Source organism: Argentina anserina, chromosome 4 (assembly GCF_933775445.1).
Source record: "Argentina anserina chromosome 4, drPotAnse1.1, whole genome shotgun sequence".
NCBI classification, from domain to species: domain Eukaryota; kingdom Viridiplantae; phylum Streptophyta; class Magnoliopsida; order Rosales; family Rosaceae; genus Argentina; species Argentina anserina.
Window position 1 is genome coordinate 23,551,823 of NC_065875.1, and position 26,061 is coordinate 23,577,883.

The window sequence follows — 26,061 nt, forward strand, 5'->3', positions numbered from 1 at the left end:
ATTTTATTTAGGTTTGATGCCTATATAAACATCATCATTCTATGTATTAGGATCATCTTTCATATCAATAAAAACCCTATTATTAGAGAAGTTTCTTTATATTTTTATAGGTTTGACGTAATGGTTAGTGGATTCTAACCTATCTCACATGGCTTTCGACGTTTGACGGAGCCCCATACTATTGTGTCCACGCTTTCCGTATCAACGAGTTTGCTGCTTCGTACGTACCATTCAGTTCAAATTCAAAGTTGCTTAACTAATTACTTTAAGTGAAACACAGACAGCAGTAAGCTGGAGACTAACTCGATGAGAGATCGAGGTGATCGAAATTAAACCAGTCATGGATTCAAAATAAATGATAGCGATTACGCAGAGGAGTACTTCACAAAATAGAACCCAGATTTTACTTCATTAACTCGGCTTGAAAATGCGATATGTGGAGACAAACTTGTAAATCTAGAGGTTCTAATTGAAAACAAAATTGTGAATCTAGAGGTGCAGTAATTTTTTTTTGGCATAGTTCTAATTCCTAAATACCTTATGCCCAAATGGCCATTACGGACATGCCACCTGCCCCTAAAAGAACTGCAATGTACGACCATACTTGGAGCTTCATATTTGCTTGGAGTCTAGGACTCATAAAATCAGCTGCTAGCAGATCCACCAATGCCATATAATTTAGCAGCCCTGCGGAGCAAGCATTTAGCAGCCCTTCCACAATCAGAGACGTCGGTCTGTTGGCACTGTATACATGATCTAACGCAATCCCTAATAATATACCAAATGGTGTTGTGCATGAAAAGAAGAACACCATTATGACTTTCATCTTGCTCTTGAATTCAGCCTACAAGTCACAGAAAAAAAAGAGTAAGGATCATATATTCATGCCAGGATGTTTTCAATTTTAGTTAATTAGTTGTATAGGACTAAGAATCACCTGCAGTATGCAGCCTCCTAGACCCATTCCTTCAAATAATTGATGGAAACAAATTGCAGCAATGAGCGGTTTGATTGTGCAAGGATTTTCAGATGTTCCCATGGATAATCCAATCACTACTGAGTGCACTACAATACCTGTTTCCAGTACCTGCATCACCACCAAGTAGATCATCAATCACTTCATTATTAATCAATATAGAAAATAATGATCCAAAAGCATAAATATTTGACACTTAGTAGAGAATCAGGTACGTACCTTCGCAACAACACGATGCCTCACCAGTTGCTCCTCCTTGGTATAGGCCCCCTCCTCAATTTTCATTTCATGACCATGGCCGGGATGCACCACGACGTCGCCATTAGTGGCACCTCGGTCAAAAGATTTTCTATAACGACTCATCGAAAATGAATCCAACATCATACACACAATAGCCGATAGCATTGCCACAAACGTCGTGAAGGGGAAATTTCTCCACGGCTTTTCCGGCAAGCATTCGGAATTCAAGTCATTAAACGAATCGGGTAATACATGCATGTACCCGGTGGCGAGTATGACCCCAGATGCAAATGCCTTGATGACCACAAAGAGGTTCTTATCAGGCTGAAGAGCCGGCACCTTGTGCGAAAAGAGAGGCAAGCAAACCCCGATCATGCTCATAACTAGGATGGAAACTATGGCAATGATCTTCATCTTCAAGGCCTCCGCTCTGTTGTGGCATTCTGTGATCTCTTCCGCGCAATGTGGCGACACTGCTAGGACATTGAGGGGTGCAAAGCTTAGGAGGAGGACGAAGATGGCAGTAAGCAAGTAGTAGGGTTTGGTTGCCATGGCGGAGGTTATTGTGGGGTACTGTGAAACTGAATTTGTTGGGGGTAGATATCAGAAAGGCCATATATATACTGGTTAGGGTTTAGATTTAAGGTTCAGAGAGCTCAGTGCATGGCCGCCGACTTCGCAATGAAGAAAGACTGTGGTGGGCGTGTGCTGAGGTTCGGCTTTCCCTGAGTTCGAATCAGACTCTCGTGAGACGTCAGCAGTTTGATTTGTCCTGGTCAGCTGAATGGCTGATGTGGAAGCTGGAAGGGCTTACGTCACATCAAGTTCAAACTCACGTAGGCTCGTGTGTCGTAGTTGATTTAGACTTCTGTTTTGGTTGGGTCAATGATGCTTCACTTATGCATCACAATTATTTTCAAATTCAGATTATTAATAGTCCGCTTTTTACGTTAAACATTACAATTACAGCGGCCATTTAAAAGTGTGCAATTGAACTCATTGAGAAGTTCCTATAATTTCTCAACTTCATGAAAGCATCTGTACATTTATTTATTGATTGATGAAAGTCGTCGGTTGCTATTTTCGCAATTGGGATCAATGTGTGGTTTTGTTAAGAAAACCTGGTAAGTGGCTTCATTTGGGCTTTTATTGTTGGTGCTTTCTACTTGCAAACAGGCCCAATTAGGCCCACACCGGTCGTATATAGTATATGGATAACGGTCCTATACCTGAAAAACGCGGGTCCTTATCTTCTTCTTCCTTTCACTCTGTCACTCTTCCTCTTCTCTCAGTTCTCTGTATGTTACCTTCACAATGCTACTACTCACAGCCCCTCTCTCTTTCCTCCACTCCACAAGGTCTCTCCCTCACGCTAAACCCTCGCCGTCGCCGTCGCCGCCGCGGCCTCTCCCGTTCCTCCACCCGAACTCCCGCCATCTCCGCCGCCCTAATTCCAAGGTTGCATTCTCGCTTCCTTCTTCTTCTTCTTCTTCTTCTTCTTCTTCCATTTCCACTCTTTTTGAAAATTCTCACGCTGACGCTTCGATTAATCTGTACCAGGTCGTTCGAGGAGTGAGATTCGACGGTCCGGTAATCGAAACCAGCCAAGTGACGGACGCCGGCGACGGCGATTTAGTCATCGAGACTTGCCTCACGAGGAATTTGACTCCGGCGTTGACTCTTCAGCAAGGACTGGAGAGGATCAAGGAGGCCGTTGAGGAGTTGAAGCTCAATCCTCCTTCTACTTCTACCGGAATCCTCCGGTTTCAGGTCATTAGTTTTTCTAAAATTTACTGACTGGTAAAAATGTGGATTCAATTTTGTGAATTTAAGGTGATTGCTGATTAGGTTTTCTAAATTTACTGACTGGGTGAAATGTGGATTCAATTTTGTGAATTTGATAGTGAATTTTGACTGTACAGGTGGCTGTGCCGCCGTGTGCGAAAGCTTTGAGCTGGTTTTGCTGTCAGCCGGAGCAGTCTGCGGTGTATCCACTGTTTTTCATTTCCAAGGAAGCTGAGAATCTGAGCTATAAGTCACTCTATGTGAATGAAACTCGAGGAGTTTTCGGAATCGGTGCTTCGATTTACTTTACACCGTCGAATTGTTCTTCCATCAAAAGGTTAGTTTTATGTAGTGAGAGTTGAAGTATAATGATTGCCAGTTGTACTTCTTTTACTGCAGAATGCTATTATAGTAAGTTAGTAATTGAATGTTGCTTATGTATTTATTAAAAATAGGCTAAAGGAGTTGTGATTTTTTTTTTGGCTGCAGAATTATATCGAATGAATCGGCTAGTGTTATAGCTTATGGTTTTATGGATATTAATTATGACCTAGAGTCATCTTGTATGAAGCATGAAGCTGGCTCATATTACTTTTTTGTTCCTCAGGTAAACTTGCTTTTTTCTTGCATTCTTGCTGTTGTGATTGTTCGGTGCATCCTTTATTTTCCTTATAAATTTTGAAATTTAGATTCTTGAGATTGAGTTTGTTCAGTAGCGCTACTATTTAAAATGGACATGGCTTTATCTTTAACAGATTGAATTACATGAGCATGAGGGGTCTTCTATGTTAGCAGCAACTATTGGTTGGAGTGAGTCTTCCCTTTGTACATTTGAGGAAGCTGTTTCCTCGTATGAGTTAACTTTAAACCAGGTATCGTGAGGTTGTAGTCTCTCTTTTTCCAGTAATCTGTTTCATTGTTTTTTCATGGAATCAGGTTTAGTGTTTGGTAGGTGATTAGGAAGATTAGGAGCCATTACTAATGTGCATAAAAAGATTTGATGAAATTTTCAAACTTTGGTTTTTCAATTATTGCTGATGTTGGCATTTACCTGGACCTTTGTTTTTGTTGTCATTTATTCATTCCTCATAGATGCTTTAGTTATCCATATAAACCGTACCTGCCGTTGTCATCTCTTCTAAACGTTAAACTCTCTCTCTCTCTCTCTAACCGTTATGTGTTCCTCCAGACAAATCATTTTGCTTGTTTTTATAGTCTTTAGTTGGTTACAGAGTTGTATGCTGTATAAGGCCGTGCAGTATTACAATATATAAAGTTGAAGTCTGAAGAAGCATTTCCAATTGTCTATAGCTGTACTGATTCCTCTACTTATAATTTCATTGTGATATACGTTTGTCAGGTTATTTGTCACATTTGTTCCAGAACAAAGAAATTCCACACCATGAGTGTAATATCTACTCTTAGGAAGCTAAATCTTCCAGCAGATAGAATTGTTTCTAAGGTATCTGTCCACAATTTGAATTATATTTATGCTCTACATAATTATCAATGTATTAGTTTCAGGATCTTTTTTTTTTGTGTCCAGCTCGAATTTAACTTTAGAATCTAGGTTGACATTTTGTTAGTGATTCCTTTATTCACTTGGTGTCGATTTGTTTCATATTCAATCTCTGATAAACAGGAAATTGTAGGTACACATGAACATGCTGTTAGCTGGTGGAAAAAACATTTTGGCTGACATCATGGCACTGGTATCCCCCCTTTCCTGGTAATTGTTCAATTTCTTCTGTGGAGCCATTTTTACTATGTCTCAAATAGACAATTACTGTGTTGTTTATTTATTTCCATTTTGTAGCTGAGACATACTTAGGCATCTACCTCTTTTTCAGAAACAGGCTCCATCTTCCTCCCAATTTTGTGTGAGGTTTTCACCTACCACGGCTGTTGCTAATAAAATGGTATGATACTGTGATTACTGTTTTTTTTAAAGATAAATATTGGAAAACATGTTTTCAGATGTGTTGCATGCTTGGGAGCACTGTTACACACAGAAGAGTGGGTTTGGAGCTTACTTCCCCGCTGAGTAGTTTTATCTTTAAAGCGAAAAAAACTTGGTTGAATATTGTTCAGGATTTTTGTCTCTTTCTACTATCAGTTGGATCATGCCAGTAAAATGTGCTTCTCAGTGCAAGATTGTGGCAACATCAATACTGTTTGGGCATCACTTATTATTGAAGAATGTTCTCGACTTGGATTGATGGTGAGATTAAGCTTTGATAATCTATTTCATCTTTGATGTTCAACTTTGTCTAATCATTCTGAATTCTTCGTTCTAGTATTTTTGTGTAGCTCCTGGATCAAGATCATCCCCTCTTGCTGTTGCTGCATCCACTCATCCACTTATTACATGTATTGTATGTTATGATGAGCGCTCACTTGCATTTCATGCTGTTGGATATGGAAGAGGATCTGGCAAACCAGCAGTTGTCATAACATCATCTGGCACTGCAGTTTCAAACCTTTTTCCTGCTGTGAGTCTATTAGAATTTTTTATATGCTGTGAGTCTATTCGAATTTTTTATATCTATCTACTATGATTTTTTACTTTCTGTATTCCTTTCAGTTCTGCAATGTTGTGGTAATCATATTTTAGTTAGAGACTTGGCCTTCTGGCACATTTTTACTACTTTTTTTTTTCTGTAGTTTTTGTCCTGGCTGTGATAAGAATTCTTTCTCAAATTCATTGTCATCTTTATGAACCCTCATTCTGCATGTTTTTATGATGCACTTGGTTCTTTAATCTTTGGTGTTTTGCTAACATTAGAGAATAACACTCAGGTAGTTGAGGCTAGTCAAGATTTTGTACCCCTTCTATTGCTTACAGCTGATCGTCCTACAGAATTGCAAGATACTGGAGCAAACCAAGCAATCAATCAGGTAATATAGACTTGATTAAAATTTTCCAGTTTTACTTGAATGGAGGAAATTCTGTCATGCAGAAATATGTTAATTTGGGGGTTTAAAGCTTACATACCATCATTTAAAATCATAAATACTGAGATTAAATAAACATCTTTGTTAGTTTCACATTTAATATTTGTCTTCCAGGTAAATCACTTTGGCTCTTTTGTGCGGTTTTTCTTCAGCCTTCCTGCACCCACAGATCAGATTTCAGCTCGCATGGTCCTTACAACTCTTGACTCTGCTGTCCACTGGGCTACCTCCTCACCATGTGGGCCTGCTCATATTAATTGTGCTTTCAGGGAGCCACTAGAAAATAGCCCTAGAAAATGGATGTTGAGTTGTTTGAAGGGATTGAACCTTTGGATGTCTAATTCTGAACCATTTACCAAGTATATCCAAGTACAACAGGCTCATGTGAGTAATGATGGTTGTGGCGGTATGTCAGAGATTCTAAATTTAATTAAAGAGTCTAACAAGGGTCTTCTGCTTATCGGTGCAATCCATTCAGAAGATGAGATGTGGGCAGCTTTTCTCTTGGCTAAACACCTTCAGTGGCCTGTTACAGCTGACATCTTATCGGGATTACGATTGAGAAAGTTTTTGACTAGCTTTCCCGAAGTTGACAATGATTTGTTGTTCATTGATCATCTTGATCATGCCCTACTATCAGATTCAGTCAGAAATGAGATCAACATTGATGTGATTATTCAGGTATACCACTCATTCCATCCTCCACTCACCTCTTCTAGTTGGTTTATTTTATTGCCTTAGGTTGTCTTTTACTTCTTCATGGAAGTGAGTCACCCTTGCCTACAGTTGCTGGTGGGGGGACAATGCAAATCTAGAAATGTATCTGTATCGTAAGAATTTTTCGTAAATCATAACCTAGTTAATGTTGACCGTTGGTAGTTCTTTCTAACTTCTAATTTTAACTTGGGAATCACAATAGCCATACTGGTAATTGTCTGGCTGGAAAGAGAAAATACTGCAGCTGCTCCGTCTTGCTTTATAGTTCTAGGAAGTTGGTATTGTTGGTATAATGATGATAGTTGAATAGACATCAGAAACACCATAAGCGGATATGCTAAGTATATATTCATTGCATGGACTTTAATAATCACATAACCTTGGTTGTGAACTTACACTACAAATGCCAATTGGATGGGGAGCTATTCTCCTCTTGTTAAATGATTGCCTTGCTTTTGTGATAAACAGATTGGGAGCAGAATTACAAGCAAGCGTATTGCTAAGATGCTAGAGGATTGCTCTCCCTGCTCCTATATCATGGTTGACAAGCATCCATTTCGTCATGATCCATCTCATATTGTAACTCATAGAGTCCACAACAACATTTTTGAATTTGCTGATTATGTCCTTAAAGCTGAAATTCCCCATCTCAGCAAGGAATGGACCACTTATCTTCAAATGTTGAATGCGACGGTAATAGATTTCAAAGAGGCTCTAAATCTATTACTAAACAATTTGGTAGTTTTGATATTGAAATAAACTGTGTTGCCAACTACTGGTTGGACTAAACATTAGAGACTAGTGTAGTCTGAGATATAACAAACCTTAATTCAATAAATTATTGTCATTGCTACTTCTCTTCTCTTTTTGAATTATTTCTTTCCAGAGTTGCTCTATCATGCTCTTAGTTAGATGTTTCCCTTCAACTCTCATATATGAGATTCTAAGTTCACCTTAGTACTTTCCTTTTGTTGATCAAGTATACTTCTGATACTTTAAACACCTGCAAAAGAGATCTTGAACTCGAGCCTATAGTATTTTCAACTGGTTCATTATTATCAGCACAACCCATATTTTTTCCTTACCTCTATCAAATGTGCACATTGACGACATTGTGCATGTGATCCATGTTGGTACTTGTATATGGGGTGCCTATTGGTCTTGAAACCTTTGTCTCACCACTAGGTCCATGATCTGACACTTTTAAATGAAGGTGAAAATTTACAGTAGCTCTCTTCTAATGCATACATGTATCTGGAAGCCTGGAACAGAGGACTTGGAAAGCTTTTACTTATTTTTGTGTTAACTAATTTGATGGTGATATTAGTAAAATTGCTTGGAATCATGGTGGAATAATAGACTTTTTATTTAGATTTATTTATCATGTATTATACATTTTTTTCTCTTTTCTGGGGTTCCTTTCGTAATTTATTTATTTTAATAATATAGGTTGAAAGTGAGTTGTCTTTTCAAATTTGTGCTCAACACTCCCTAACAGAACCTCAAGTCGCATACCTAATCTCAGAAGCACTTTCAGCTGAGTCTGCTCTTTTCATTGGGAACAGTATGGCAATACGTGATGCAGATATGTATGGGCGTGGTTGGTCACAGTGCACGAGTAGTACTGCTGTCACGAATTCAAAACCAAATCTAACCTGTCAGATGATTCGGGTGGCTGGGAATAGAGGTGCAAGTGGTATTGATGGGTTACTCAGTACAGCTGTTGGCTTTGCTGTAGGATGCAATAAGCGAGTAAGTTTGGATACTGTGCTCCATTTCTTGGGGAAAAAAGAGAGAGAAAAAAAGGAGTACTAAGGTGCTTGTTTGGTTTGCTTCAGGTAGTTTGCATTATTGGAGATGTTTCCTTCCTCCATGATACAAATGGCTTAGCAATTGTGAACCAGAGGTAAGAACTCTTCTATTAGTATTTCAGGAATCTTCTTCCGTTACCCTTGCTTTAACATATTTACCATGTGGTGAAGGACATTGCGGAAACCAATGACGATAATCGTGATTAACAATCATGGTGGTGCAATATTCAGCCTACTTCCTCTAGCAGATAGAGTTGAACCAAGAATACTAGATCAATATTTCTACACCTCTCACAATGTTTCAATCCGTGAGCTGTGTGCGGCACATGGGTAAACCTCTTTGTCTAGAATTCGTTTGTTATTCCTGTAGGCATACATTTGCATTTTCTGAACTAAAAGTAAAACAAAAGTTTTTTTTCCTTGATCTTTTTTTCCCAAAAGATAGAACCAGACAAGATTAAAGGTTCTACATCTCATGACTGACAATTGAAAAGAGAACTAATATATTAAATGAGGATGTTGGTGTAGTGATCAACCCACTTAGGTCACTACCAATCCATGGAAACCAGTGAGTCAACATACAGCATATATAGTGCAAATTTATGCTGTTTTCTGTAATGGGGAATTGGGGATAGCAACATAAAGTCGTGCAGTAGACCAGTAGTATGAATAGAGATCTTAAGTTATCTTTCATATCCAAGTTTTACTATTCCAATAGGGAAATGACCTGAAAAATATGGTATTTGGAATCTGGCTAGAGAGTTTGCATGAGTCTATGATGAGAAACTGAATTGGTACTTGCTTATTTGATGTATATTGTTAATTTAGTGTCATGAATATGCAAACAAATTGTTTTTTTAGACTTATTAACATTTAATATTGCAGGGTGATGCATCTGCATACGAAGACAAGGTTGGATCTTGAAGATGCGTTACTCGAATCTCAACATGGAGGAATAGATTGCGTCATTGAAGTTGAGAGCTGCATAGATACCAATGCCAGCTTTCACAGGTTGGTGGTTACACTACCTTGAAAAGGTTGTCAACTAACAGGTGACATATAACTCCACTTATTTGAGTACTTATAACGTGTCTGAAAATTATTGTCTCTATCTCAGTACTTTAAGAAAATTTGCCTGCCAAGCAGCAGATCAAGTCATAACGCCTTCTAGTCAAGACCCGATAGTAGATGGCATTTCACTCTGCAGAGTCCAAAGAATGGAGTACTCACTATATAGGTGATTTTCTTTCTCCATGGAATAAACTTCAATTTTCATATGCTGAAAATAAATTATACGGTATAAGTATATTATATTTTCTTTTCTGTAGAATGTCACTGTGTGCTCCTCATACTATGGTATCTGCTGATGGCGGTGCCACTAGCTTCTACAGGGAAGGGTTTATTTTAACTTTGTATTTCGAAGATGGAAGCTTTGGGTTTGGCGAGGTTAGTTTTTTGTTCAACTTACCCTGCAAGTGTACTTGTGATCAATGACCATTCATGTCTGCCATTGGACAGGTTGCACCTCTAGATATCTGCAAAGAAAACCTTCTAGATGTAGAAGAGCAACTGAGGTTTCTCATCCATATGATGAAAGGAGCTGATATCAGCTGCTGCCCTCCTCTACTAAGAGGTTCATTTTCATCTTGGATACAGTCCAATCTTGGGATCCTGGTATATCCACTAAATTTTTTGGTCATAGTATAAAAGTTTGTATAGAAAAAGAAACATTGTCACTTAACAGAAGGTTAAATAATAGCATATAATTATATCTTGTTGTGTTTATCTGGAAATGAGAGAACATTTTCTTTTGATTGTGCAGCCATGCACGCTCTTTCCTAGTGTGAGATGTGGTTTGGAAATGGCAATTCTCAATGCCATAGCAACTAGACAGGGTTCTGATTTATTAGGCATACTAAATCCCCAGAAAGCTGGAGATACATCTGAATTAGCATCAACAGTTCAGATTTGTGCCCTTGTTGATTCCAATGGGACACCCGCACAAGTAGCTGAATCTATCGCTACACTTGTTGAAGAAGGATTTACTGCAGTAAAGATTAAGGTACCATCTTAATACTCAAAATCTCATTATTACAGAGCACAATGTAATTTTGATAACTTATACAACAAATTAAACAAATCCTTTGGTTCGTTGCAATTATTTTTCAACAGGTAGCTCGTTGTGGGAGTCCCTTACAGGATGCTGCAGTTATACAAGAAGTAAGAAATAAAGTTGGATACCATATTAAAATTCGTGCAGACGCAAATCGTAAATGGACCTATGAAGAAGCTATCCAGTTTGGTTCCCTGGTAAAGGATTGTGATCTGCAGTACATTGAGGTATTGGTTAAATATACTCAAAATCTTCATCTGGATGGATAGTACTTGTTGACATTGTATGCTGACTCTGATAAGCTTGATGATTCCAATTTGTGCCGCAATCTCCTGTTTGTATCATTTCGGGATTGATGGTACTTGTTCATAGTAACGTTGTCTCAACTATTAACAATACGATTGCTTATCTATTTCAGGAACCTGTTCGTTGTGAAGAAGATATTATCAAGTTTTGCAAAGAAAGTGGGTTGCCTGTAGCACTCGATGAAACTATTGACAGTATTGGAGAACATCCACTTATAAAGCTCTCAAAGTACACCCATTCAGGAATAGTAGCTGTTGTAAGTATTCATGTTCAAGGAAAATTAATTTAGGGATGCACTTATTAGCATATCATTGTTGCAAAGAAGCTGGAATTAGGTATGCCATATGCACAAACTAGTAGGGTCTGATATCCTCTTTTTAAGTCACATCTGGTAGAATTCAGGTTGAAAATTACAAAGTTAGAAACAATGTCTTGCTGGTACGTGATCTTTATAAGTTACTCGATGTCATCTTCCAGCCACTGCATAAATTGATTGAGCCGGTAAAATTGCCAGCAAGGTTATAATGCTAAGCTCCATGCCCTTCAAGAGCAGTGCTGGTGTTCACCACCATACTTGTGGCATTGTGGGAAAGTGAAAAATAAACACCTAGTATGCAGTGATAGAATTCACAGGAAACCATTTACTTAACAAAGAATGAATTTATCTTTCTGCAAGATTATTCTTCAAACTTTTGAACACTACTGCAATAATGTAATGTTTTCTTCTCAACATTTGTTTCCAAAATTTGGTTCTATCAGGTAATCAAGCCGAGTGTTGTTGGCGGCTTTGAAAACGCGGCAATAATTGCCCAATGGGCCCAGCAGCACCAGAAACTGGCTGTTGTTAGTGCTGCATTTGAAAGCAGCCTAGCTTTGTCAGCATATATCCAGTTCTCCTGTTATCTCGACCAGAAGAATTCAGAAAATTGTGCATTGATGAACTATCCAGCATCCTCATCCATAGCCCATGGCTTAGGAACTTACCGCTGGCTAGAAGAAGATGTGACAGCTAGGCCTCTCAAGATAAATCGTAATCCACGTAGTGGGTTTGTAGAAGCATCTGTTGCTGATGCTGATCGAGTTTTGCGGCAATTTCAATTCAATGGGAACATAATTCATAAAAGTTTTACTGGAGAGGATGTTTGCATATACCGATTGCCTTTAGATTCAAAGGGTATATCTTTCTCCATCAAAGTTTGGGAGATTGGACAAAGAAATGATGTTAGTAACTATTTCCTCGACTTATCCACTTGCTCTCCCAGTTCCTTTTTATATTTTCTTTTCTCTAGCTGCAATGTTGGATTCCCCGAGTATCTTGTGGACATAAATTTCTGCATTCTGTTGCTTTGCATTCAGTTATTTTCGTGTTTAAAGTTTAATATGCATTGGTATATGTTACCTCCCTTAAATTGTGTTCTGAATTGACCAAATTTAAGCTGATGCAGGATAATGTACTCGTCTTTCTTCATGGGTTTCTTGGTACTGGTGAAGATTGGATTGCTATCATGAAGGCCTTATCAGGATGTGGGAGATGCATTTCTATTGACCTACCTGGCCATGGTGGAACAAAGATACAAAATCATGCTCTTAAGGATGTTCTACAGGCTTCAGGTTTGTCTGTTGAGGATGTTGCTGATATTTTAGGTAAAGTTATTGCGCGTATAACTCCTCGGAAAGTTACCCTTGTTGGATATTCTATGGGAGCCAGGATCGCACTTTATATGGCCCTGAGGCTTCCTGAAAAAGTATGTCGTTGGGTTTGAAGAATGTTTAATTCACATTTGAGCTTAATTCATGTTTTGAACAGGTGTAACAATAATATATATATATATTTTATGATGAAGGTTAAGGGAGCTATTATCATATCTGGCAGCCCTGGATTAACAGATGAAGTGGCAAGAAAAATTCGTAGAGCTGATGATGACTCCAGAGCACGCTTCCTTGTTGCATATGGTTTAAAGCTTTTTCTAGACACCTGGTACACTGGAGAGCTTTGGAACAGGTGATTCTAAGATTTAAATCTTTTCTCTCCAAAAAAAAAATATTATTATTATTTCAGTCTAAAATATATCTTGTATATACATCGTTAACTGTATACTTCGTTTTTAACAGCTTAAGAGAACACCCTCACTTTCATCAGATAGTCGCCGACCGCCTGCACCATGGAGATGTGCAGAGTCTTGCAAAAGTTCTGTCTTCTTTGAGTGTTGGGAGGCAGGTGTAAGTACTTTACTGAATGCTTGTTTCTTAAAAAATATTTGGATTCAAAGGTAACCATTTTTTTTGCATCTTAGGCCATTGTGGGAAGACTTGAAGCACTGCAGAACGCCTCTCTTGCTAATTGTCGGAGAGAAAGACAAAAAGTTCAAGAAAATAGCTCAAGATATGTCCCTTGTGATTGGTAGTGCCAATGGCAAATTGACTGGAGATGATGGCGTACCCAACGACCTTTGTGAGATTGTTGAGATCTCAGATTGTGGCCATGCTGCGCATCTGGAAAACCCACTACCAGTAGTCAGGGCATTAAGGCGATTTGTGACCAAACTGAACTGAGGTTTGTTTCAAAGCCAACACCCATTAAGGATGATGTGATCATTTGTGGCTTATAAGGTTGTGTGCTGCCAGTTGTTACCGGTTCTAAGTACAATATGCTCGTAAATAATTGATTTTAGTTTTTATTTTCCCCTCTACTAAGAAAGAGCACAGTTAATAGTCATAGATCCTTCTCAACATAACTGGTTTCTTTTATTGGTAACAATTGTGGATATCAGTTTCGATCTAACGTACCCCAGCTAGAATGATTCAGGCCGTAATGCCGTATGCATCAGCATTGGCCATGAACATGTTTGGGGCATCCCTCGACGCATGAAATTTCATTCACATAAAACGTGGTGGCAAATCGAATATACATTTGCATTCACCAGCAACACATTCAACCTGCCATTGTGGGATGCAATGGAAGCTTTTGCAGTCCTTGAGACTGGAACATGTTACGTCCGTCGTCACTGGGTGGTATTTAGAATCTGCTCCGCACGAGCAGATACCATTTCTACATACAGCAAGGCGTCCAGCTGGATAGCATCTAGTGAATTTGCAGTCTTCGTTTGTACGACAAAAGTTGACCATGTCCACCGGAGCAGGTTCGGATTGTTATTCAACCAGTGAGCGTGATCTCGCTGCAGAAGAGAATGGCTTACCTGCATGAACACAATAATCAACAAGTGTTTGGTTAGTGTACTTGAAGTACAGTTCAGGGCTTTCAGGCCAACATAGATGTAAGATATGTGACATCGAACAAGAACCAACTCACAAGATGCAATGACGACTAAGAACACCGCTAGGAAAGCTGCCTTTGATAGCATTACTGATCTCTCCATTGTGCAGGGTGATGTATTGGAATTTGATTAAGGTTTAATCTGATAATGGTGCATAATACGGGCTCTTAGCGTTTTATTTATAGGGAATGGCTGGATTTGTAAACGGTCATGCGATTATTTACTCTTTTTTTTTTTTTTGAAAACGAAGATTATGTACTTTATATATCATGGCATATATATGCTATTTTTGGGTCAAATATATGCATTTACTAGTTACCGTTAGAAACAAAATTTGATTTGATTCTATGTTGAGAATTTTCTTTTCGAAGAGAGATTCTACGTACGTTGAGAGTTATCTCAGGAATATTGATGAGAATTGATATGAGAATAATGGTCTTTGGTCTTTCTATGCTTTTGCAGCCTTCATGTATATGGATCAATGTATACCATGATTTGAAGCAAGTGATTGGCATACACAGATACACTCCTAATTAATTTGAACCATCAGACTAATTGCATAATCTACTCTTCCAGCCCTGAGCCTAGCTAGCTATTTCTTCATTTACTACCTCTTGTTCTCCATCGATCTCCGTTATCAGCCCAGAATATATAAGTTTATAAAGTTGCCACTTGAGACGCGTGAGTGATTGATCAATTGGATAACATGAACATTATGTTAAACAGCGACAAGCGTGACCCGTGGACCAACTGTACCGATATTGTCCCAACTTAGCCACCTCACAGGTGTTGGGTTTTAATCACAAAAGGCCTCGGTACAATTGGTTATTATCCACCCACTATAAGCTTGATTTTCTTTGTCACTTCTTAGATGTGGGATCTCTCCTCTCCAACACGCCCCTCACGTGCAACCTAATTTTTAGGTCTGCACGTGACAGATTAACATCCCACATACTGGGATGAAAGAAACTAAGGTCCAGTAACCAACGACACTTAGTGGTCATCCAATCGGAAATCCTCCGATGGCATGACAAAGTGGCACCCAACTCGGGCCTACGAAAGATTGGAGGCGCGACTGGAGAGGGACCCGCTCTGATACCATGTTAAACAGCGACAAGCGTGGCCCGTGGACCAACTGTACCGATATTGTCCCAACTTAGCCACCTCACAGGTGTTGGGTTTTAATCACAAAAGGTCTCGGTACAATTGGTTATTATCCACCCACTATAAGCTTGATTTTCTTTGTCACTTCTTAGATGTGGGATCTCTCCTCTCCAACACATTAAACCCAACCACAACATGTATCGCAATAAAAATGAATGATGTCAGAAACTGCATAAGAATTAATTCTGCAGAAGACTGGGGCCGGGACCTGGGTTACTAGCCAGAATAAGAGAAAAGTATTCTTTGATACGAAACTTTGGAGACTACCGTATATTGATTCCCAGCTTAACAAAGCCGTTTGGCTACCATAAGCTTTGACAGAAATTTTAAACATAAAATTTAACGTATTCCTCCAAAGTATTCATCAAAAACTATGATTGTTTCATATGTAGATGTAGCTCAGTAGACAAAAACAAACCATTTGCATATTGTAAATTAACCGATTTTATTGATTTTTCTTCAACTAAGGAAGAAGGTACAGTACAGACGTACCACGTACGTAAAGTACTAGCTAGCACTAGCCGCTACAAAACCGATATAGCTGATGAGCCACTCTTGTTACTAACAATGATGAACATAATTCATGTTCTAGCAACCTTTTGGTTCTACTGCTGGGAGGAGGCAGTTGGTTCGGCTTGTCTTCGGTGGCTGAGTGATTACAACACATCTGCATCTGCCAGCAACACATTTGAGATGCTCTTTCAAAAACACAAGATCCAATGACTAGTAAGAAAGCCAAGATAGCTGCCTTGGAAAACATTATAGACCTCCATACCAGAAGAGAGGTAATAAAATTAGATTTGGGTTTATTCTGCTTTTGCAATGTAGAAGCGAGCCTTTTGCGTTGTATTTATAAGGGGGCCTAACTCTATAAACGAGTAGTGAGTAAATAGTTGCTATTTCTCATATATGCATTTACTTTTCTTTCCTTTTTGTGAAAGTAAATGCATTAAAATTCACATTTAAATAAATTCCATTCTCAGATATATGCACTTTGGAATTGCTTTCTTGTTAATCTACATCCGGCCTATGCATCTTTGGCATCCACAACACAAGTGTCAACAAATCTATTGTACATATTTAAGATTGACCAGTATTCAATTCGTTCAAAATTAGTTGTTCCATTAGTTACACATAATGAAAATTGAAAAGCCAGCTTACTCCTAAGTCCTAACCAACAAATAAATAAGCATCAACTAGCAAAATGATGGCGACGCATCACACACATCATTGTCGTCCTTATAATATGACATATATCTGATAAATATGAGGTAGTTACAAGATACTTGACGCTAAATTCGTGTAACAAAGACTACCACTTTCGTATGGAGTTTCATTTGGTGTTATCGAAATTTATATTCCTTTATTGTTTCTGGAGGGCCGGCTGTTGCAAGATTGCTTATTGTGTCAATCCCAAATTCATGTTAGTGAATAGATGTATCACTTAAATGCCGTATTTGGGATGCATAATTTCGTTCAGATGGTTAGGACAGTTTCCAACGTATGCAGGAGTTCCTTGAGTAATATTAGAAACTGCTCGAATTCAAGCATGAGCCTAGGACGCAGGCCTAAATCACAAGTTTTTCTGATTTTATAACTTGCGATTCGGGAAGCGTTGTTAATTTGGAGGTTATTGATGTTACTTGGACAAAACGTCAGTCAAGAATTTAGATCGATTTGTTGAATCTCAAAGGCTCAATAGTCGGTGTAGAATACTAAAATTCTGCAAGGTCGGTTTGACAAAATAGATGAGAACTGGAAGCATTCGAGGTTCACACCTATCATTTCCTTTTCTTTCAATGTGGCCGGCCTCTGGTCCTTTTCGTTTACATAAGCAGACCAAGCAGGCTCTTTTGAGCCTGTTCGAAGGGCCAACGAAGCTTCGGGTCTCCAACAAAGTAACGCTGCTTCCTATTATAAAAGGAACATGACATTTCGTCTACGAAATAAGAACACTACAGCATCCACACAAGTGTTCCTGAACGAAATCCGATCCTCTTGTTCTCTTATTTCCATGGCATGTCCAACCACTCTTATTATTCAAACTAGGAGTTACAGCTGCTGTCTGTTGAATCCTCGAGCATCAGATTACTTACCGGTTTTTGTCACCGATTGTCAAGTTCACTTAAACAGTTACCAACCGAGGACTCCACTTAGATTGGGGAAGACAATCCTCAGTCTCACATTTCAAGCCATTGTCAGCTGCGCTCTTGCTTTGCAAAACACTACTTCAATGTCACACATTTCAACTGCTTGGCAGATAGTTGGGGTAGCCATGGTGATTGCTTTTGCAGGTTGTTTCTCTGGGATTTTCCTAAGGCATTCTTACCCAGCTGCTGCTACTATCATAGAGAAAACCGGGTGCGCTTCTGCTGCTAATGGGTTCTTCTTAATGACAAGTATTTTCCTCCCTGGCAGCATCTCTTGGATATGCTGGTTGGCCTTTTCCATTTCCGCGCTAGTATTTTACCATAGCTTTCAGCCTGTCTCACCTAAATGAGATATACACATACACAATATAGCCATATAGATTATGCCATCTTTAATTAGAAACAAGAATAAAAAAGCCAAAAAAAAGTATAAAAACAGAAAACCAAAAATAAAACAAAATAAAAGGCCAGCAAAATGTTTGGCTCAAGAAAAATCTTAACTTCGCCTGTGTAATGTTTGCAACTTCATCATTTGCACAGCCGGTCCCAAGCCCGGACATAAGGAGGAGGGAGATTTACTCGACAGTTACCACAAGTGTTTGATCCACTTATTCTATAATTACATCTTGTAAAAGAGTTGTTCTGTAATTTCTTATTGATAGACCTGATCCTCATATGCACTCCAGAGCTAGCACTTCTTTCATGCTACACTAACATGAGTGTATTATAGTCAAAAAAAACTTTGTAAGTGATCCCGTAGGCCAAAGACAATGTGGCTCTTTCGATAACCATATCAATAAACACCTTATCAGATCAAAAACACTAACTAGCTAGCACAAAGGTAACATGTTCTCTCACTAGATCTGCCTCACTTGTTGAATGACAATACATGAGAAGAGCTATGAGCAAGCAAAGAGATAACTTCAATATTGCACCATGCTCGTACAGTCTGCAACATAGAATCATTACAGACTATGAATTTTGGTGCCCAAATCCTTAAATGCTGTCACAGCCAGCCAAGATCAATACAAAGATTATAATTTCATCAAATTAGATTAACTGAAGGTACTTGCAGAAACTCTTTAAGATTATATATGCATGTATAACCAAGAGCATCAACCTATTAAACCAAATTAGATCTCGCATTTTAACAGATCTAGCAAAGCAATCAGAGAACTTTGAAGGCATAATATATGATTCAACATCAAATTCAGATTCAAAAAGCTTCATCATTTTGCTCTGCCAATCTTAAATATAGTACCCCTTTTCAGGCCAATCATAGTTGCACAACAGAGAAGCCTCACAACCGCTGCACAACTCATGCCAAAGATTCAATCTTGCACCTAAACCCTTTTGCTCGAAATTTCCTCGCAACTATATCTCAAAGAAGCAAGGGGCTATCTGGTGCATGAGAAGTAAACTTGTGAGTCAAAACCCTAGAGATTTCACAGATAAAAGAAAAGGAATAAAACCCAGATAAGCAAATTTACAAGGAGATCTATCAGTTTGCAGTCTGTTTTATCTTCCTCTTTGGTGGAAGAAAGTCATTTATAGGGGGGGCTGGGGTTAGGGTTTTGGAATAAATTGGGTAATTTTTGTCCACATGGCTTCCAAAATAGTCCACTTGTGGACCGCTCATTGACTTTGGGTTTGAAGCGACTCGGCGTTTATTTGGGCCAATGGGCTCATTCTTTTACTCAGGGCTTCTTATAAAAAAATTACATTCCATGCATAAATTAGAAAAAAAATCAGGTAAGATTTTAAAATTAGAAAAAAATTCATATTCCTAAATCTCTTATATCGTTACCACTAAAGTTGAAAGTATTTATAAGAATGCCACTATAGCTATCTCTCAGCCTGAAACAACTCAGGAGGTGCATGGTTCAGCGGCGTAGTGTGAAGACACGGATTAGTCGGCAGCCGGTTTGAGGCTCAGTGGAGGCACCAGATCATCGGCAAAGGGTGGAGTCGTGGTTTGTAGATGCAGTGGAGGCGCGGGGTGGTGGCGCAAGAGATAGAGTCGTGGTTTGACGGTAGAGGCGTGGGGTGGAGGTGGGGGGTGGAGACGTGAGTGAGTTGTGGTTTGACAATGGAGGTGCGGGGTGGAGGTGCGAGGTTGAGATGTGGTTTGGCAATGGAGGCGCGGGGTGGAGATGCGGGGTGGAGGCGCAGGTTCACTGCGGAAGATGCACATATGCTGATGTTGAACGAATTTACCGTTGATGCTATCACAGTAGCTATCACATTAGCTATCACACTACCTGTCACAGTAGAAAGTGAGTGTCACATGTAGTGTGATTGATAGTGTGACAGGTAGTGTGATTGATAGTGTGACAGGTAGTGTGATAGTTAATGTGGGTGGGAGTGTGACATCACATTTGATATTCGTCACATAAAATAGTGTGACAACGGATGTGACAGTTAGTGTGACAGCGGTTGTGACAACATGTGTGACAGGTAGTGTGACAGTGAGTGTGACAAGTAGTGTGACAGAGATTGTGACAATTAGTGTAAATAGATAGTGTGACAGCTTTTATGACAGTGGGTGTGATATCAGTTGTGACAATATGTGTGACAGTTAATGTAAGAGGTAGTGTAACAGTGGTTGTGACAAGAGGTGTGACATGCGGAGAGGAAATGTGGAAATATGCGAAATTTTATTAAAATTCAAATGAGATTGGTATAAGTATGCTCAGAATGAAGATAATAGCTAGAATTATAGAACTTTAAGCTTCGGTTTCGCCGGAATTGCTTGGAGCACCGCTATCGATGACGATAACTCTTTGCGATGGTTGTTGCGCCTTGTACAGTTGGTCGATTCAGAGCGGGTAGTATATCAAATGAAAGAAGGGAGCGAGATCTTTCTAACGGTACCAATTTCGTCAAAATCTATCGCCGGACGAGAAAGTTATGGACGAAATTAAAATAAGAAAAAAATAGTGAGAAATTGTAAAATAGTCCATAAAATATTTTTTAAGTTATTTTTTTCTTAATTTTGTTGATTTTTTTTTCTATTTTTCATTTAAATGTGATAACATTTTTATAATTAATTCATAAGTAATGACATTTTTCTAATATAATTTGGGAGATTCTATCTTTTCATAATTTTCCCTTTATCTTATTCATTTTCTGCAATTTACATTTTTGGAGGTCTCTGATCCAAAGATTGGTTCTGGACTTCTGGTTCTGTTAATCCGAAAATTGGGTCGGTGCTTAAAACTTTGGGTATCTCTATGACTCTCTATGATCTTCGTAATCACCTCAACATAAGATGGCCATAATGAATCGTTTATTGATTATTGAGAATAACAGTAAATAACACAACGTAAATCTATGGGAACTGTAAACATATCTCTTCGGTCAATAGCTATGATGTTATGTAAAATCAAATTCTGGAGATAAATTTTCTTTCTAAGTTGAATTAGAAGCTTTGATTAGTTATAAATTAGAATGCGCAGAACAATGTCACTAGAAAATGAGTCAGCAGGAAAAATCACAACAAAATATGTATTTTCCCTAGTAAAAGAAAGGGTCTTCGGAAGGCAGTTATGAACTTAGAACCATTTATCACTATTCATTTTTTACACCAATTTAAATTGTTGGACTATGAATAGGAAGGTAATCTACTATCAAATATTCACTAATATCTCGCCGTAGTAGAACAAATGAATCATTCTCGTGAAATCATTAATGCGGAGAATATAAAATTGACTAGAGTGAGTTTCATGTTATACGCATCCTCCCTCTCCTATAAGACTGAGTGCAATGAGAGTGTTTTGCACACTGAATCCAGAGATAAATAGTTATCAGATCGAAAGCTATGGAGAGAAAACCTTCGTTGAAGTTAGCTTCATTGCTCCTTCTGTTGGCTACAGTGACTTGTTAGTCTCTCGATCTCTTTCTCCTTCACACACACACTCATAGTGATCAGTTTGTGATTAGTTTGTCCTTGAATTTTGATTAATGAGCTAGGTTATACTAATAATGATCAAATCCTCAGGTATGGCATTGTGTAGGATGCCAGTGGCTGAAGCAAGGGGGCAGCTTCGGTGTCCTCGTATGATAGACTGCAGTGCTGTGTGTCAAGGATATCCCTGGCGCTGCGTGGATGGCAAATGCATATGTGACGGCGGTAGCCCTCCTCCCCAACAAGGCCAAGGTGGAGGACACTAGTGGCTAGTTAACTGCCATGAGTAAAAGGATATCATTCATGTATAAGATGAACAAATAAAAGCAGCAACACCCTTCTTGAATTATTATCAATCTCTTCTTGCATTTTCCTTTACTTCTTAATAAGTATTAGTCCTGATTGCCAAGTACCAACCACTGAAATTCACTTTACTCCAAAGACACATCCATGCAGTACCTCTCAGGGCCCTTGGCTCTCTTTGGTTCTTAAGTCGCTATCTACAAAGGCTATAGTCGCTTATTGCTTCTTTACCACTCAAATTTGGTACCTACAGACCACGACATCCCAGTACTTACAGCGGACCTGCAAGAGATGTGATCTTCTTTATGGAGGATCAATATAATGCCTCATTGCTGTTTACTGGGTTACATTGACCAAAAAGGGTTATATACATGAAGTTTTCACAAGATAAAAGTTGTCTCTTTTCCACAATAGCAAGGCAAAATCATCTCATATATACAACAATGAAAACACCACTGCCTATGTACTCTTCTAGCTTATATGACATTTCAACCTGCAGGACCAGAAACCTAGTAACTAAGGAGATACCCTAGCTTCAAGAGTGCTTCATAAAAGAATTACCAATGCATACACAAACATAATCCATCATAGCTCGTCAAGGATAAATGGTTTTTGGTCAAGAAAGTATAGGGCTGAGACTAAAAGTAGTGAGCCTAAAATTACTTTGAAAACACAGTTTAGGTTCAAGCAACGCCTGGCTTCTCCAGTGGTGTCAACTTCTGAACCAATGCCAGCATCATCATCTATAGACCTGGAAGTCCCTTCAGTAACACACTCAGGTTCCTGTTGTGACTGTTCACCCACCTGATCATAGGAATAAATGAAGAGTTCATGAAACACGATCCAGCTAAAATATTATTTTCTCTTATATATATGAAACTCCAAGGAATACCTGCCTGGGAACTTTTATCTAGGGACTCTGTCACTACTTCTGCTGATGTTTGGATCGAAGTAGCATTGGAGACATCTTTCTTCAAAAATGGAAGCTCTTTGTTGTCACTGTCTTCATTGTTGCAACCAGTTACTGGAGCAATGTTTTTGGCATCCCATAACTTTTCTACTAGAAGTTGTTTCTCCATAGCTAAGACATGTAACTGCATTGAAAATAATAAAGGAATTGACGCTTATATAGAGAACTAGAGAGTAAAGACTACTATACAAAAATGAATATGTAATGTACCTGCTTTTGAATGCGCTCTCTTTCTATGGCTAGTTGCATTGCCATATCCATAATGAACTTGATTCTGGTATTGACTTCTTTTGCACTTTCAAGTTTTGCATTGTCAGATCGATCCAAAGACGATTGCAAATACTCGACCCTAGCCCTTAGATCAATTATTTCTGCATTTAGCTCTATGTTACTTTCAGATAACATTATGCATTGTTCCTCAGAAGCTTCCGTCTTATTTTCAGCTTTAGAAACCTTTGACTTTAGATCTTCAATCAAAGTTTCCATATCCCAAATTGCAGCATATAGCATATTCTGCTGCTCTTGACTTGCTTCAGAAGATGCCTTTGCATTCTGTAATTGGATCTCCACGTCCCTTAACTGCTTCTCCAGAATCCCAACTTTCTTTTCCGCGTTACTAACACTTCCTTTGAGAAAACTCATTTCTTCTGTGAGTTCCACATTTGTCCCGGTTAATTCTGCAACCTTAAGTAGTGCACTTTCCGCTTTAACTTCTTCCCTGTATATACTTTCTTTCATAGACTCAATCAAAGTCTCCTGTTCCCTAAGTTTCTCTAGGCTTGATTCATTGGTTGCATTTGCATTCTTCAGCTGGAGCTCAGATTCTTTCAGCTGTTTCTCATGAAACAACACCTTTTCTTTCAAAGTTAATATTTCAGCATCTTTTGTAATGTTTTCCGCACTGATATGCTCGAGCTTCTGTAAAGCAGCATCTTTTGCTTGAAGCTCAAATAAACAATCTTGAAGTTTGGATTTTAATTCGCTTTCACGGTGAATTGAACCGTTCACATTGAAATTCAGAAGCTGCAATCTCCCTAATAAATCCTTTGAAATCCCCTGGAGCACCTCAGCAGCATTCTCTGCCTCTAAAAATCTTCCCCAAATACCTTCTGCTGCTTCTTCCATGCGAACCGCTACCTGTTCTGTATAATGTAGCTTTAACTGAAGTTGTACCTCAGTTTGTCTTGATTGAGTTAATTTCTTCTCAAGATCTATCTCCCGTGAAAGTGATTTTTCAAGCATCCGTAGATTATTTCTTTGTTGTCTAGGCATCTGCATGTTGTACTTTGCATAACTATTTGACAGTTGACCATCTTCGGATGAATCCATGTCAATGTCAGCTTTCCCTGTTGACATATGTACCTCAAGTAAATAAGAACCTAGTTCTGAATGAGCTCAACAAATTTCTTAACTAGACAGAAATTATGAACTTACAATTGCCATGTGCGAAAGCTATAGCAGTCCTCCGAAACTTAGCTGCCAGCATCTTGACCTCTGAGACTTGTTCCTGACACTGCTTTAAGGACTCTTCAGAATCATACAACTTCTCTTCCATTGCCGTATGCGGTTCTCCTAAATGACTGCAAGAGAATATCGTATGACGGGCATCAACAATTTCTGCTTGGAGAGTATCCATGAAACTGTCCATCTCTCTGGCCTCGGAGTCTAAAATGCTAGACAGGAGATTAAAGATCAACACTTTCTCATGAAAATCAGCCAAAATATAGTTATTTGCAGTGGCCATTGCTTCAAGATCATTTTCCTGAGAGAATAAGCGCATCATAAGTGCCTGCAGATTTGCTAACTTCTCAGCAGAATAGGCCAAGTCCAAGTCCACCTTTGTCAAAACTTTCATAGAACTCGCCAAGTCTTGCGCCCCAGATTCATTAGATGACACGCCTTGGTCTATGTTGCTTATCACAAACTCTGGACTGCTAACACTAACATCACACACAGCTTGCTCTTCCATCCCAAATGCTGAATACTACTGATCTCTTCCAAGTCTCTACATTTGTTCCATAAAGAAAAGGGTGGGAATTTGCCTCAAAGTTCAGTTTTTTGGTGGTACATTCTATCAATCTATATAACTGCCACCAAATTTGACCAACAGAATACAAGTAACTAATTACCCAACCAATGTCTGACATGAATGTAGATTAAAAGCAAAGATACATCCAGAATGCCAATGAATGAAGTAATTGAAATTGAAATCTAAAATGCACTCTTGAACAACTAGAAGGCCCAAATTTAACCAACTGTAATCTTATCTACAGAATTCCCAGTTTCCCACAAACTGGCGCTACATGATTCAGCAAATTCAACAATTCAGCATTCAAAACTCACACTTGCAAACAAATCTAGCAAATACAAGTATATATAACTCCTGGGAAATTAGAATTCTGGGTCCTGAGATGAATACCTGGGGGAAGACGCTTCTGATTCTTCTTGACCTGCTTGCAGCTTAACCCAGAACCAACCACAAAATGAAACAGTTGGTGTTAACTACCTATCTCATTCAGTTTAACAGTTAATGACCAAGGTGAAGTGGACTTTGGAGTTTGCTACGGTCTTCTCTGGGATCTGTGAAGCTGAACAAGTCTGTCTGATTGGTCAAAACTGAATAGTGCCACGGCTAACAGCTAAAACAGTAAAACTCAAACGGCTGCCGTCATCAGAACTTTGTGTTGTGCGGTGCACGTTGGCATCTTTGGACCTCAATAATTGAGTGTGTAAACTACGAATTTTATAACGCTCCCTGTGTAAATTCATCGTAATCCAGAGCCATAAATGTAGAGTAGAAGGGATTTGCATTTCTTTTGGCATGTGAGTTGGTGCATAAAGCCAGTGGTGCAGCAATTGATTGCAGGGGATTTCACTAGTTTATGAAATTAACGGCTTTAATAAATGATTTATGCCTTTCCATTAGTGGTGATTTTATTCATTTTTTTTAGGGAATTTTATTCATAGTAGATAAACTAAGTTTTTTCTAAATACAGGTTATGTTTTATTATCTCATAGACGACGACCGAGTTGGATGATTTTGCTCTACAAGGTCTCGTTCTGTCAGTAACTGAAATGAAATTCATGCTCAACTACCATTTAATGTAAATCTAAAGATAAGGAGAATCTTTTTAAAATTAAGTTATTGTTTCATGATGAAATAATTGTGTATTATTGAATGATATGGGTGCATATATATCCCGTAGGATTCGGAGTCCTAATCTATTACGGATATGTTAATATGTCTCTTAACACGAAACCTATTAGGCTAAGACACACACAAGGGTAGAATAGTAATTCTCCCGGAACACTCCCCCTTGTGTCGCATGCCAAGGTTGCATGGTGCACATATCGTTGCCTCGGTAAAAACTTTGTCAAGCAAAATAAAA

At 38.7% G+C, this 26,061-nt stretch overlaps 3 protein-coding genes, 2 long non-coding RNA genes and 1 other non-coding gene across 8 annotated transcripts; 2 read left to right on the forward strand and 4 right to left on the reverse strand.

The window, feature by feature from the left end:
* Positions 1-538: 538 nt before the first annotated feature.
* On the reverse strand, positions 539-1,768 carry LOC126791671 (fe(2+) transport protein 1-like). The gene is made up of 3 exons (XM_050518145.1): positions 1,196-1,768; positions 938-1,087; positions 539-844 (listed from the first exon to the last, which is right to left on the reverse strand). Exons 1-3 carry the CDS (start codon positions 1,766-1,768, stop codon positions 539-541), a joined length of 1,029 nt encoding a protein of 342 aa, XP_050374102.1.
* Positions 1,769-2,477: 709 nt separating this feature from the next.
* Positions 2,478-14,170, forward strand: LOC126790342 (protein PHYLLO, chloroplastic). 2 transcript variants are annotated; one of them, XM_050516541.1, is made up of 28 exons: positions 2,478-2,674; positions 2,777-2,986; positions 3,139-3,338; positions 3,491-3,608; positions 3,757-3,873; positions 4,362-4,463; positions 4,654-4,713; positions 4,852-4,920; positions 5,118-5,222; positions 5,299-5,493; positions 5,801-5,899; positions 6,071-6,637; positions 7,142-7,366; positions 8,123-8,425; positions 8,512-8,579; positions 8,656-8,814; positions 9,370-9,495; positions 9,602-9,721; positions 9,813-9,930; positions 10,003-10,158; positions 10,307-10,546; positions 10,657-10,824; positions 11,016-11,159; positions 11,663-12,124; positions 12,349-12,648; positions 12,748-12,905; positions 13,016-13,123; positions 13,198-14,166. In XM_050516541.1, the coding sequence occupies exons 1-28, from the start codon at positions 2,531-2,533 to the stop codon at positions 13,454-13,456; spliced, it is 5,100 nt and encodes a 1,699-aa protein (XP_050372498.1). In that variant the 5' UTR covers positions 2,478-2,530; the 3' UTR covers positions 13,457-14,166. The 2 variants fall into 2 exon arrangements, with proteins under 2 accessions (XP_050372498.1, XP_050372499.1); XM_050516542.1 differs by lacking the exon at positions 11,663-12,124 and having other exon boundaries at positions 13,198-14,170.
* A 2,869-nt stretch (positions 14,171-17,039) lies between these two features.
* LOC126790081 (uncharacterized) lies at positions 17,040-18,997 on the reverse strand. The gene is made up of 2 exons (XR_007671658.1): positions 17,994-18,997; positions 17,040-17,834 (listed from the first exon to the last, which is right to left on the reverse strand). It is a non-coding gene; the product is annotated as an uncharacterized LOC126790081 (long non-coding RNA).
* LOC126793041 (small nucleolar RNA R160) lies at positions 18,656-18,731 on the reverse strand. Its single transcript, XR_007672024.1, has one exon. It is a non-coding gene; the product is annotated as a small nucleolar RNA R160 (small nucleolar RNA).
* A 2,300-nt stretch (positions 18,998-21,297) lies between the features above and the next one.
* LOC126790082 (uncharacterized) lies at positions 21,298-21,751 on the forward strand. Its single transcript, XR_007671659.1, has 2 exons — positions 21,298-21,373; positions 21,493-21,751. It is a non-coding gene; the product is annotated as an uncharacterized LOC126790082 (long non-coding RNA).
* Positions 21,752-22,065: 314 nt separating this feature from the next.
* On the reverse strand, positions 22,066-25,327 carry LOC126790062 (WPP domain-interacting tail-anchored protein 2). Of its 2 annotated transcripts, none has more exons than XM_050516196.1 (5): positions 25,092-25,325; positions 24,107-24,677; positions 22,883-24,018; positions 22,599-22,796; positions 22,066-22,506 (listed from the first exon to the last, which is right to left on the reverse strand). In XM_050516196.1, exons 2-5 carry the CDS (start codon positions 24,639-24,641, stop codon positions 22,288-22,290), a joined length of 2,088 nt encoding a protein of 695 aa, XP_050372153.1. In that variant the 5' UTR covers positions 24,642-24,677; positions 25,092-25,325; the 3' UTR covers positions 22,066-22,287. The 2 variants fall into 2 exon arrangements, with proteins under 2 accessions (XP_050372153.1, XP_050372154.1); XM_050516197.1 differs by having other exon boundaries at positions 22,368-22,506; positions 22,595-22,796; positions 25,092-25,327.
* Positions 25,328-26,061: the final 734 nt, after the last annotated feature.

Coding starts and splice junctions, on each gene's coding strand:
- LOC126791671 (XM_050518145.1), bottom strand. CDS start 1,768: ATGGCAACCAAACCCTACTACTTGCTTACTGCCATCTTCGTCCTCCTC. Junction 1,088..1,195: donor GGCATCGTGTTGTTGCGAAG/GTACGTACCTGA, acceptor GTGGTGATGCAG/GTACTGGAAACAGGTATTGT. Junction 845..937: donor TAGGAGGCTGCATACTGCAG/GTGATTCTTAGT, acceptor TGTGACTTGTAG/GCTGAATTCAAGAGCAAGAT.
- LOC126790342 (XM_050516541.1), top strand. CDS start 2,531: ATGCTACTACTCACAGCCCCTCTCTCTTTCCTCCACTCCACAAGGTCT. Junction 5,900..6,070: donor CAAACCAAGCAATCAATCAG/GTAATATAGACT, acceptor TTTGTCTTCCAG/GTAAATCACTTTGGCTCTTT. Junction 10,159..10,306: donor AGTCCAATCTTGGGATCCTG/GTATATCCACTA, acceptor TTGATTGTGCAG/CCATGCACGCTCTTTCCTAG.
- LOC126790062 (XM_050516196.1), bottom strand. CDS start 24,641: ATGGAAGAGCAAGCTGTGTGTGATGTTAGTGTTAGCAGTCCAGAGTTT. Junction 22,797..22,882: donor GAGAGCGCATTCAAAAGCAG/GTACATTACATA, acceptor TTTTCAATGCAG/TTACATGTCTTAGCTATGGA. Junction 22,507..22,598: donor CCCTAGATAAAAGTTCCCAG/GCAGGTATTCCT, acceptor TCCTATGATCAG/GTGGGTGAACAGTCACAACA.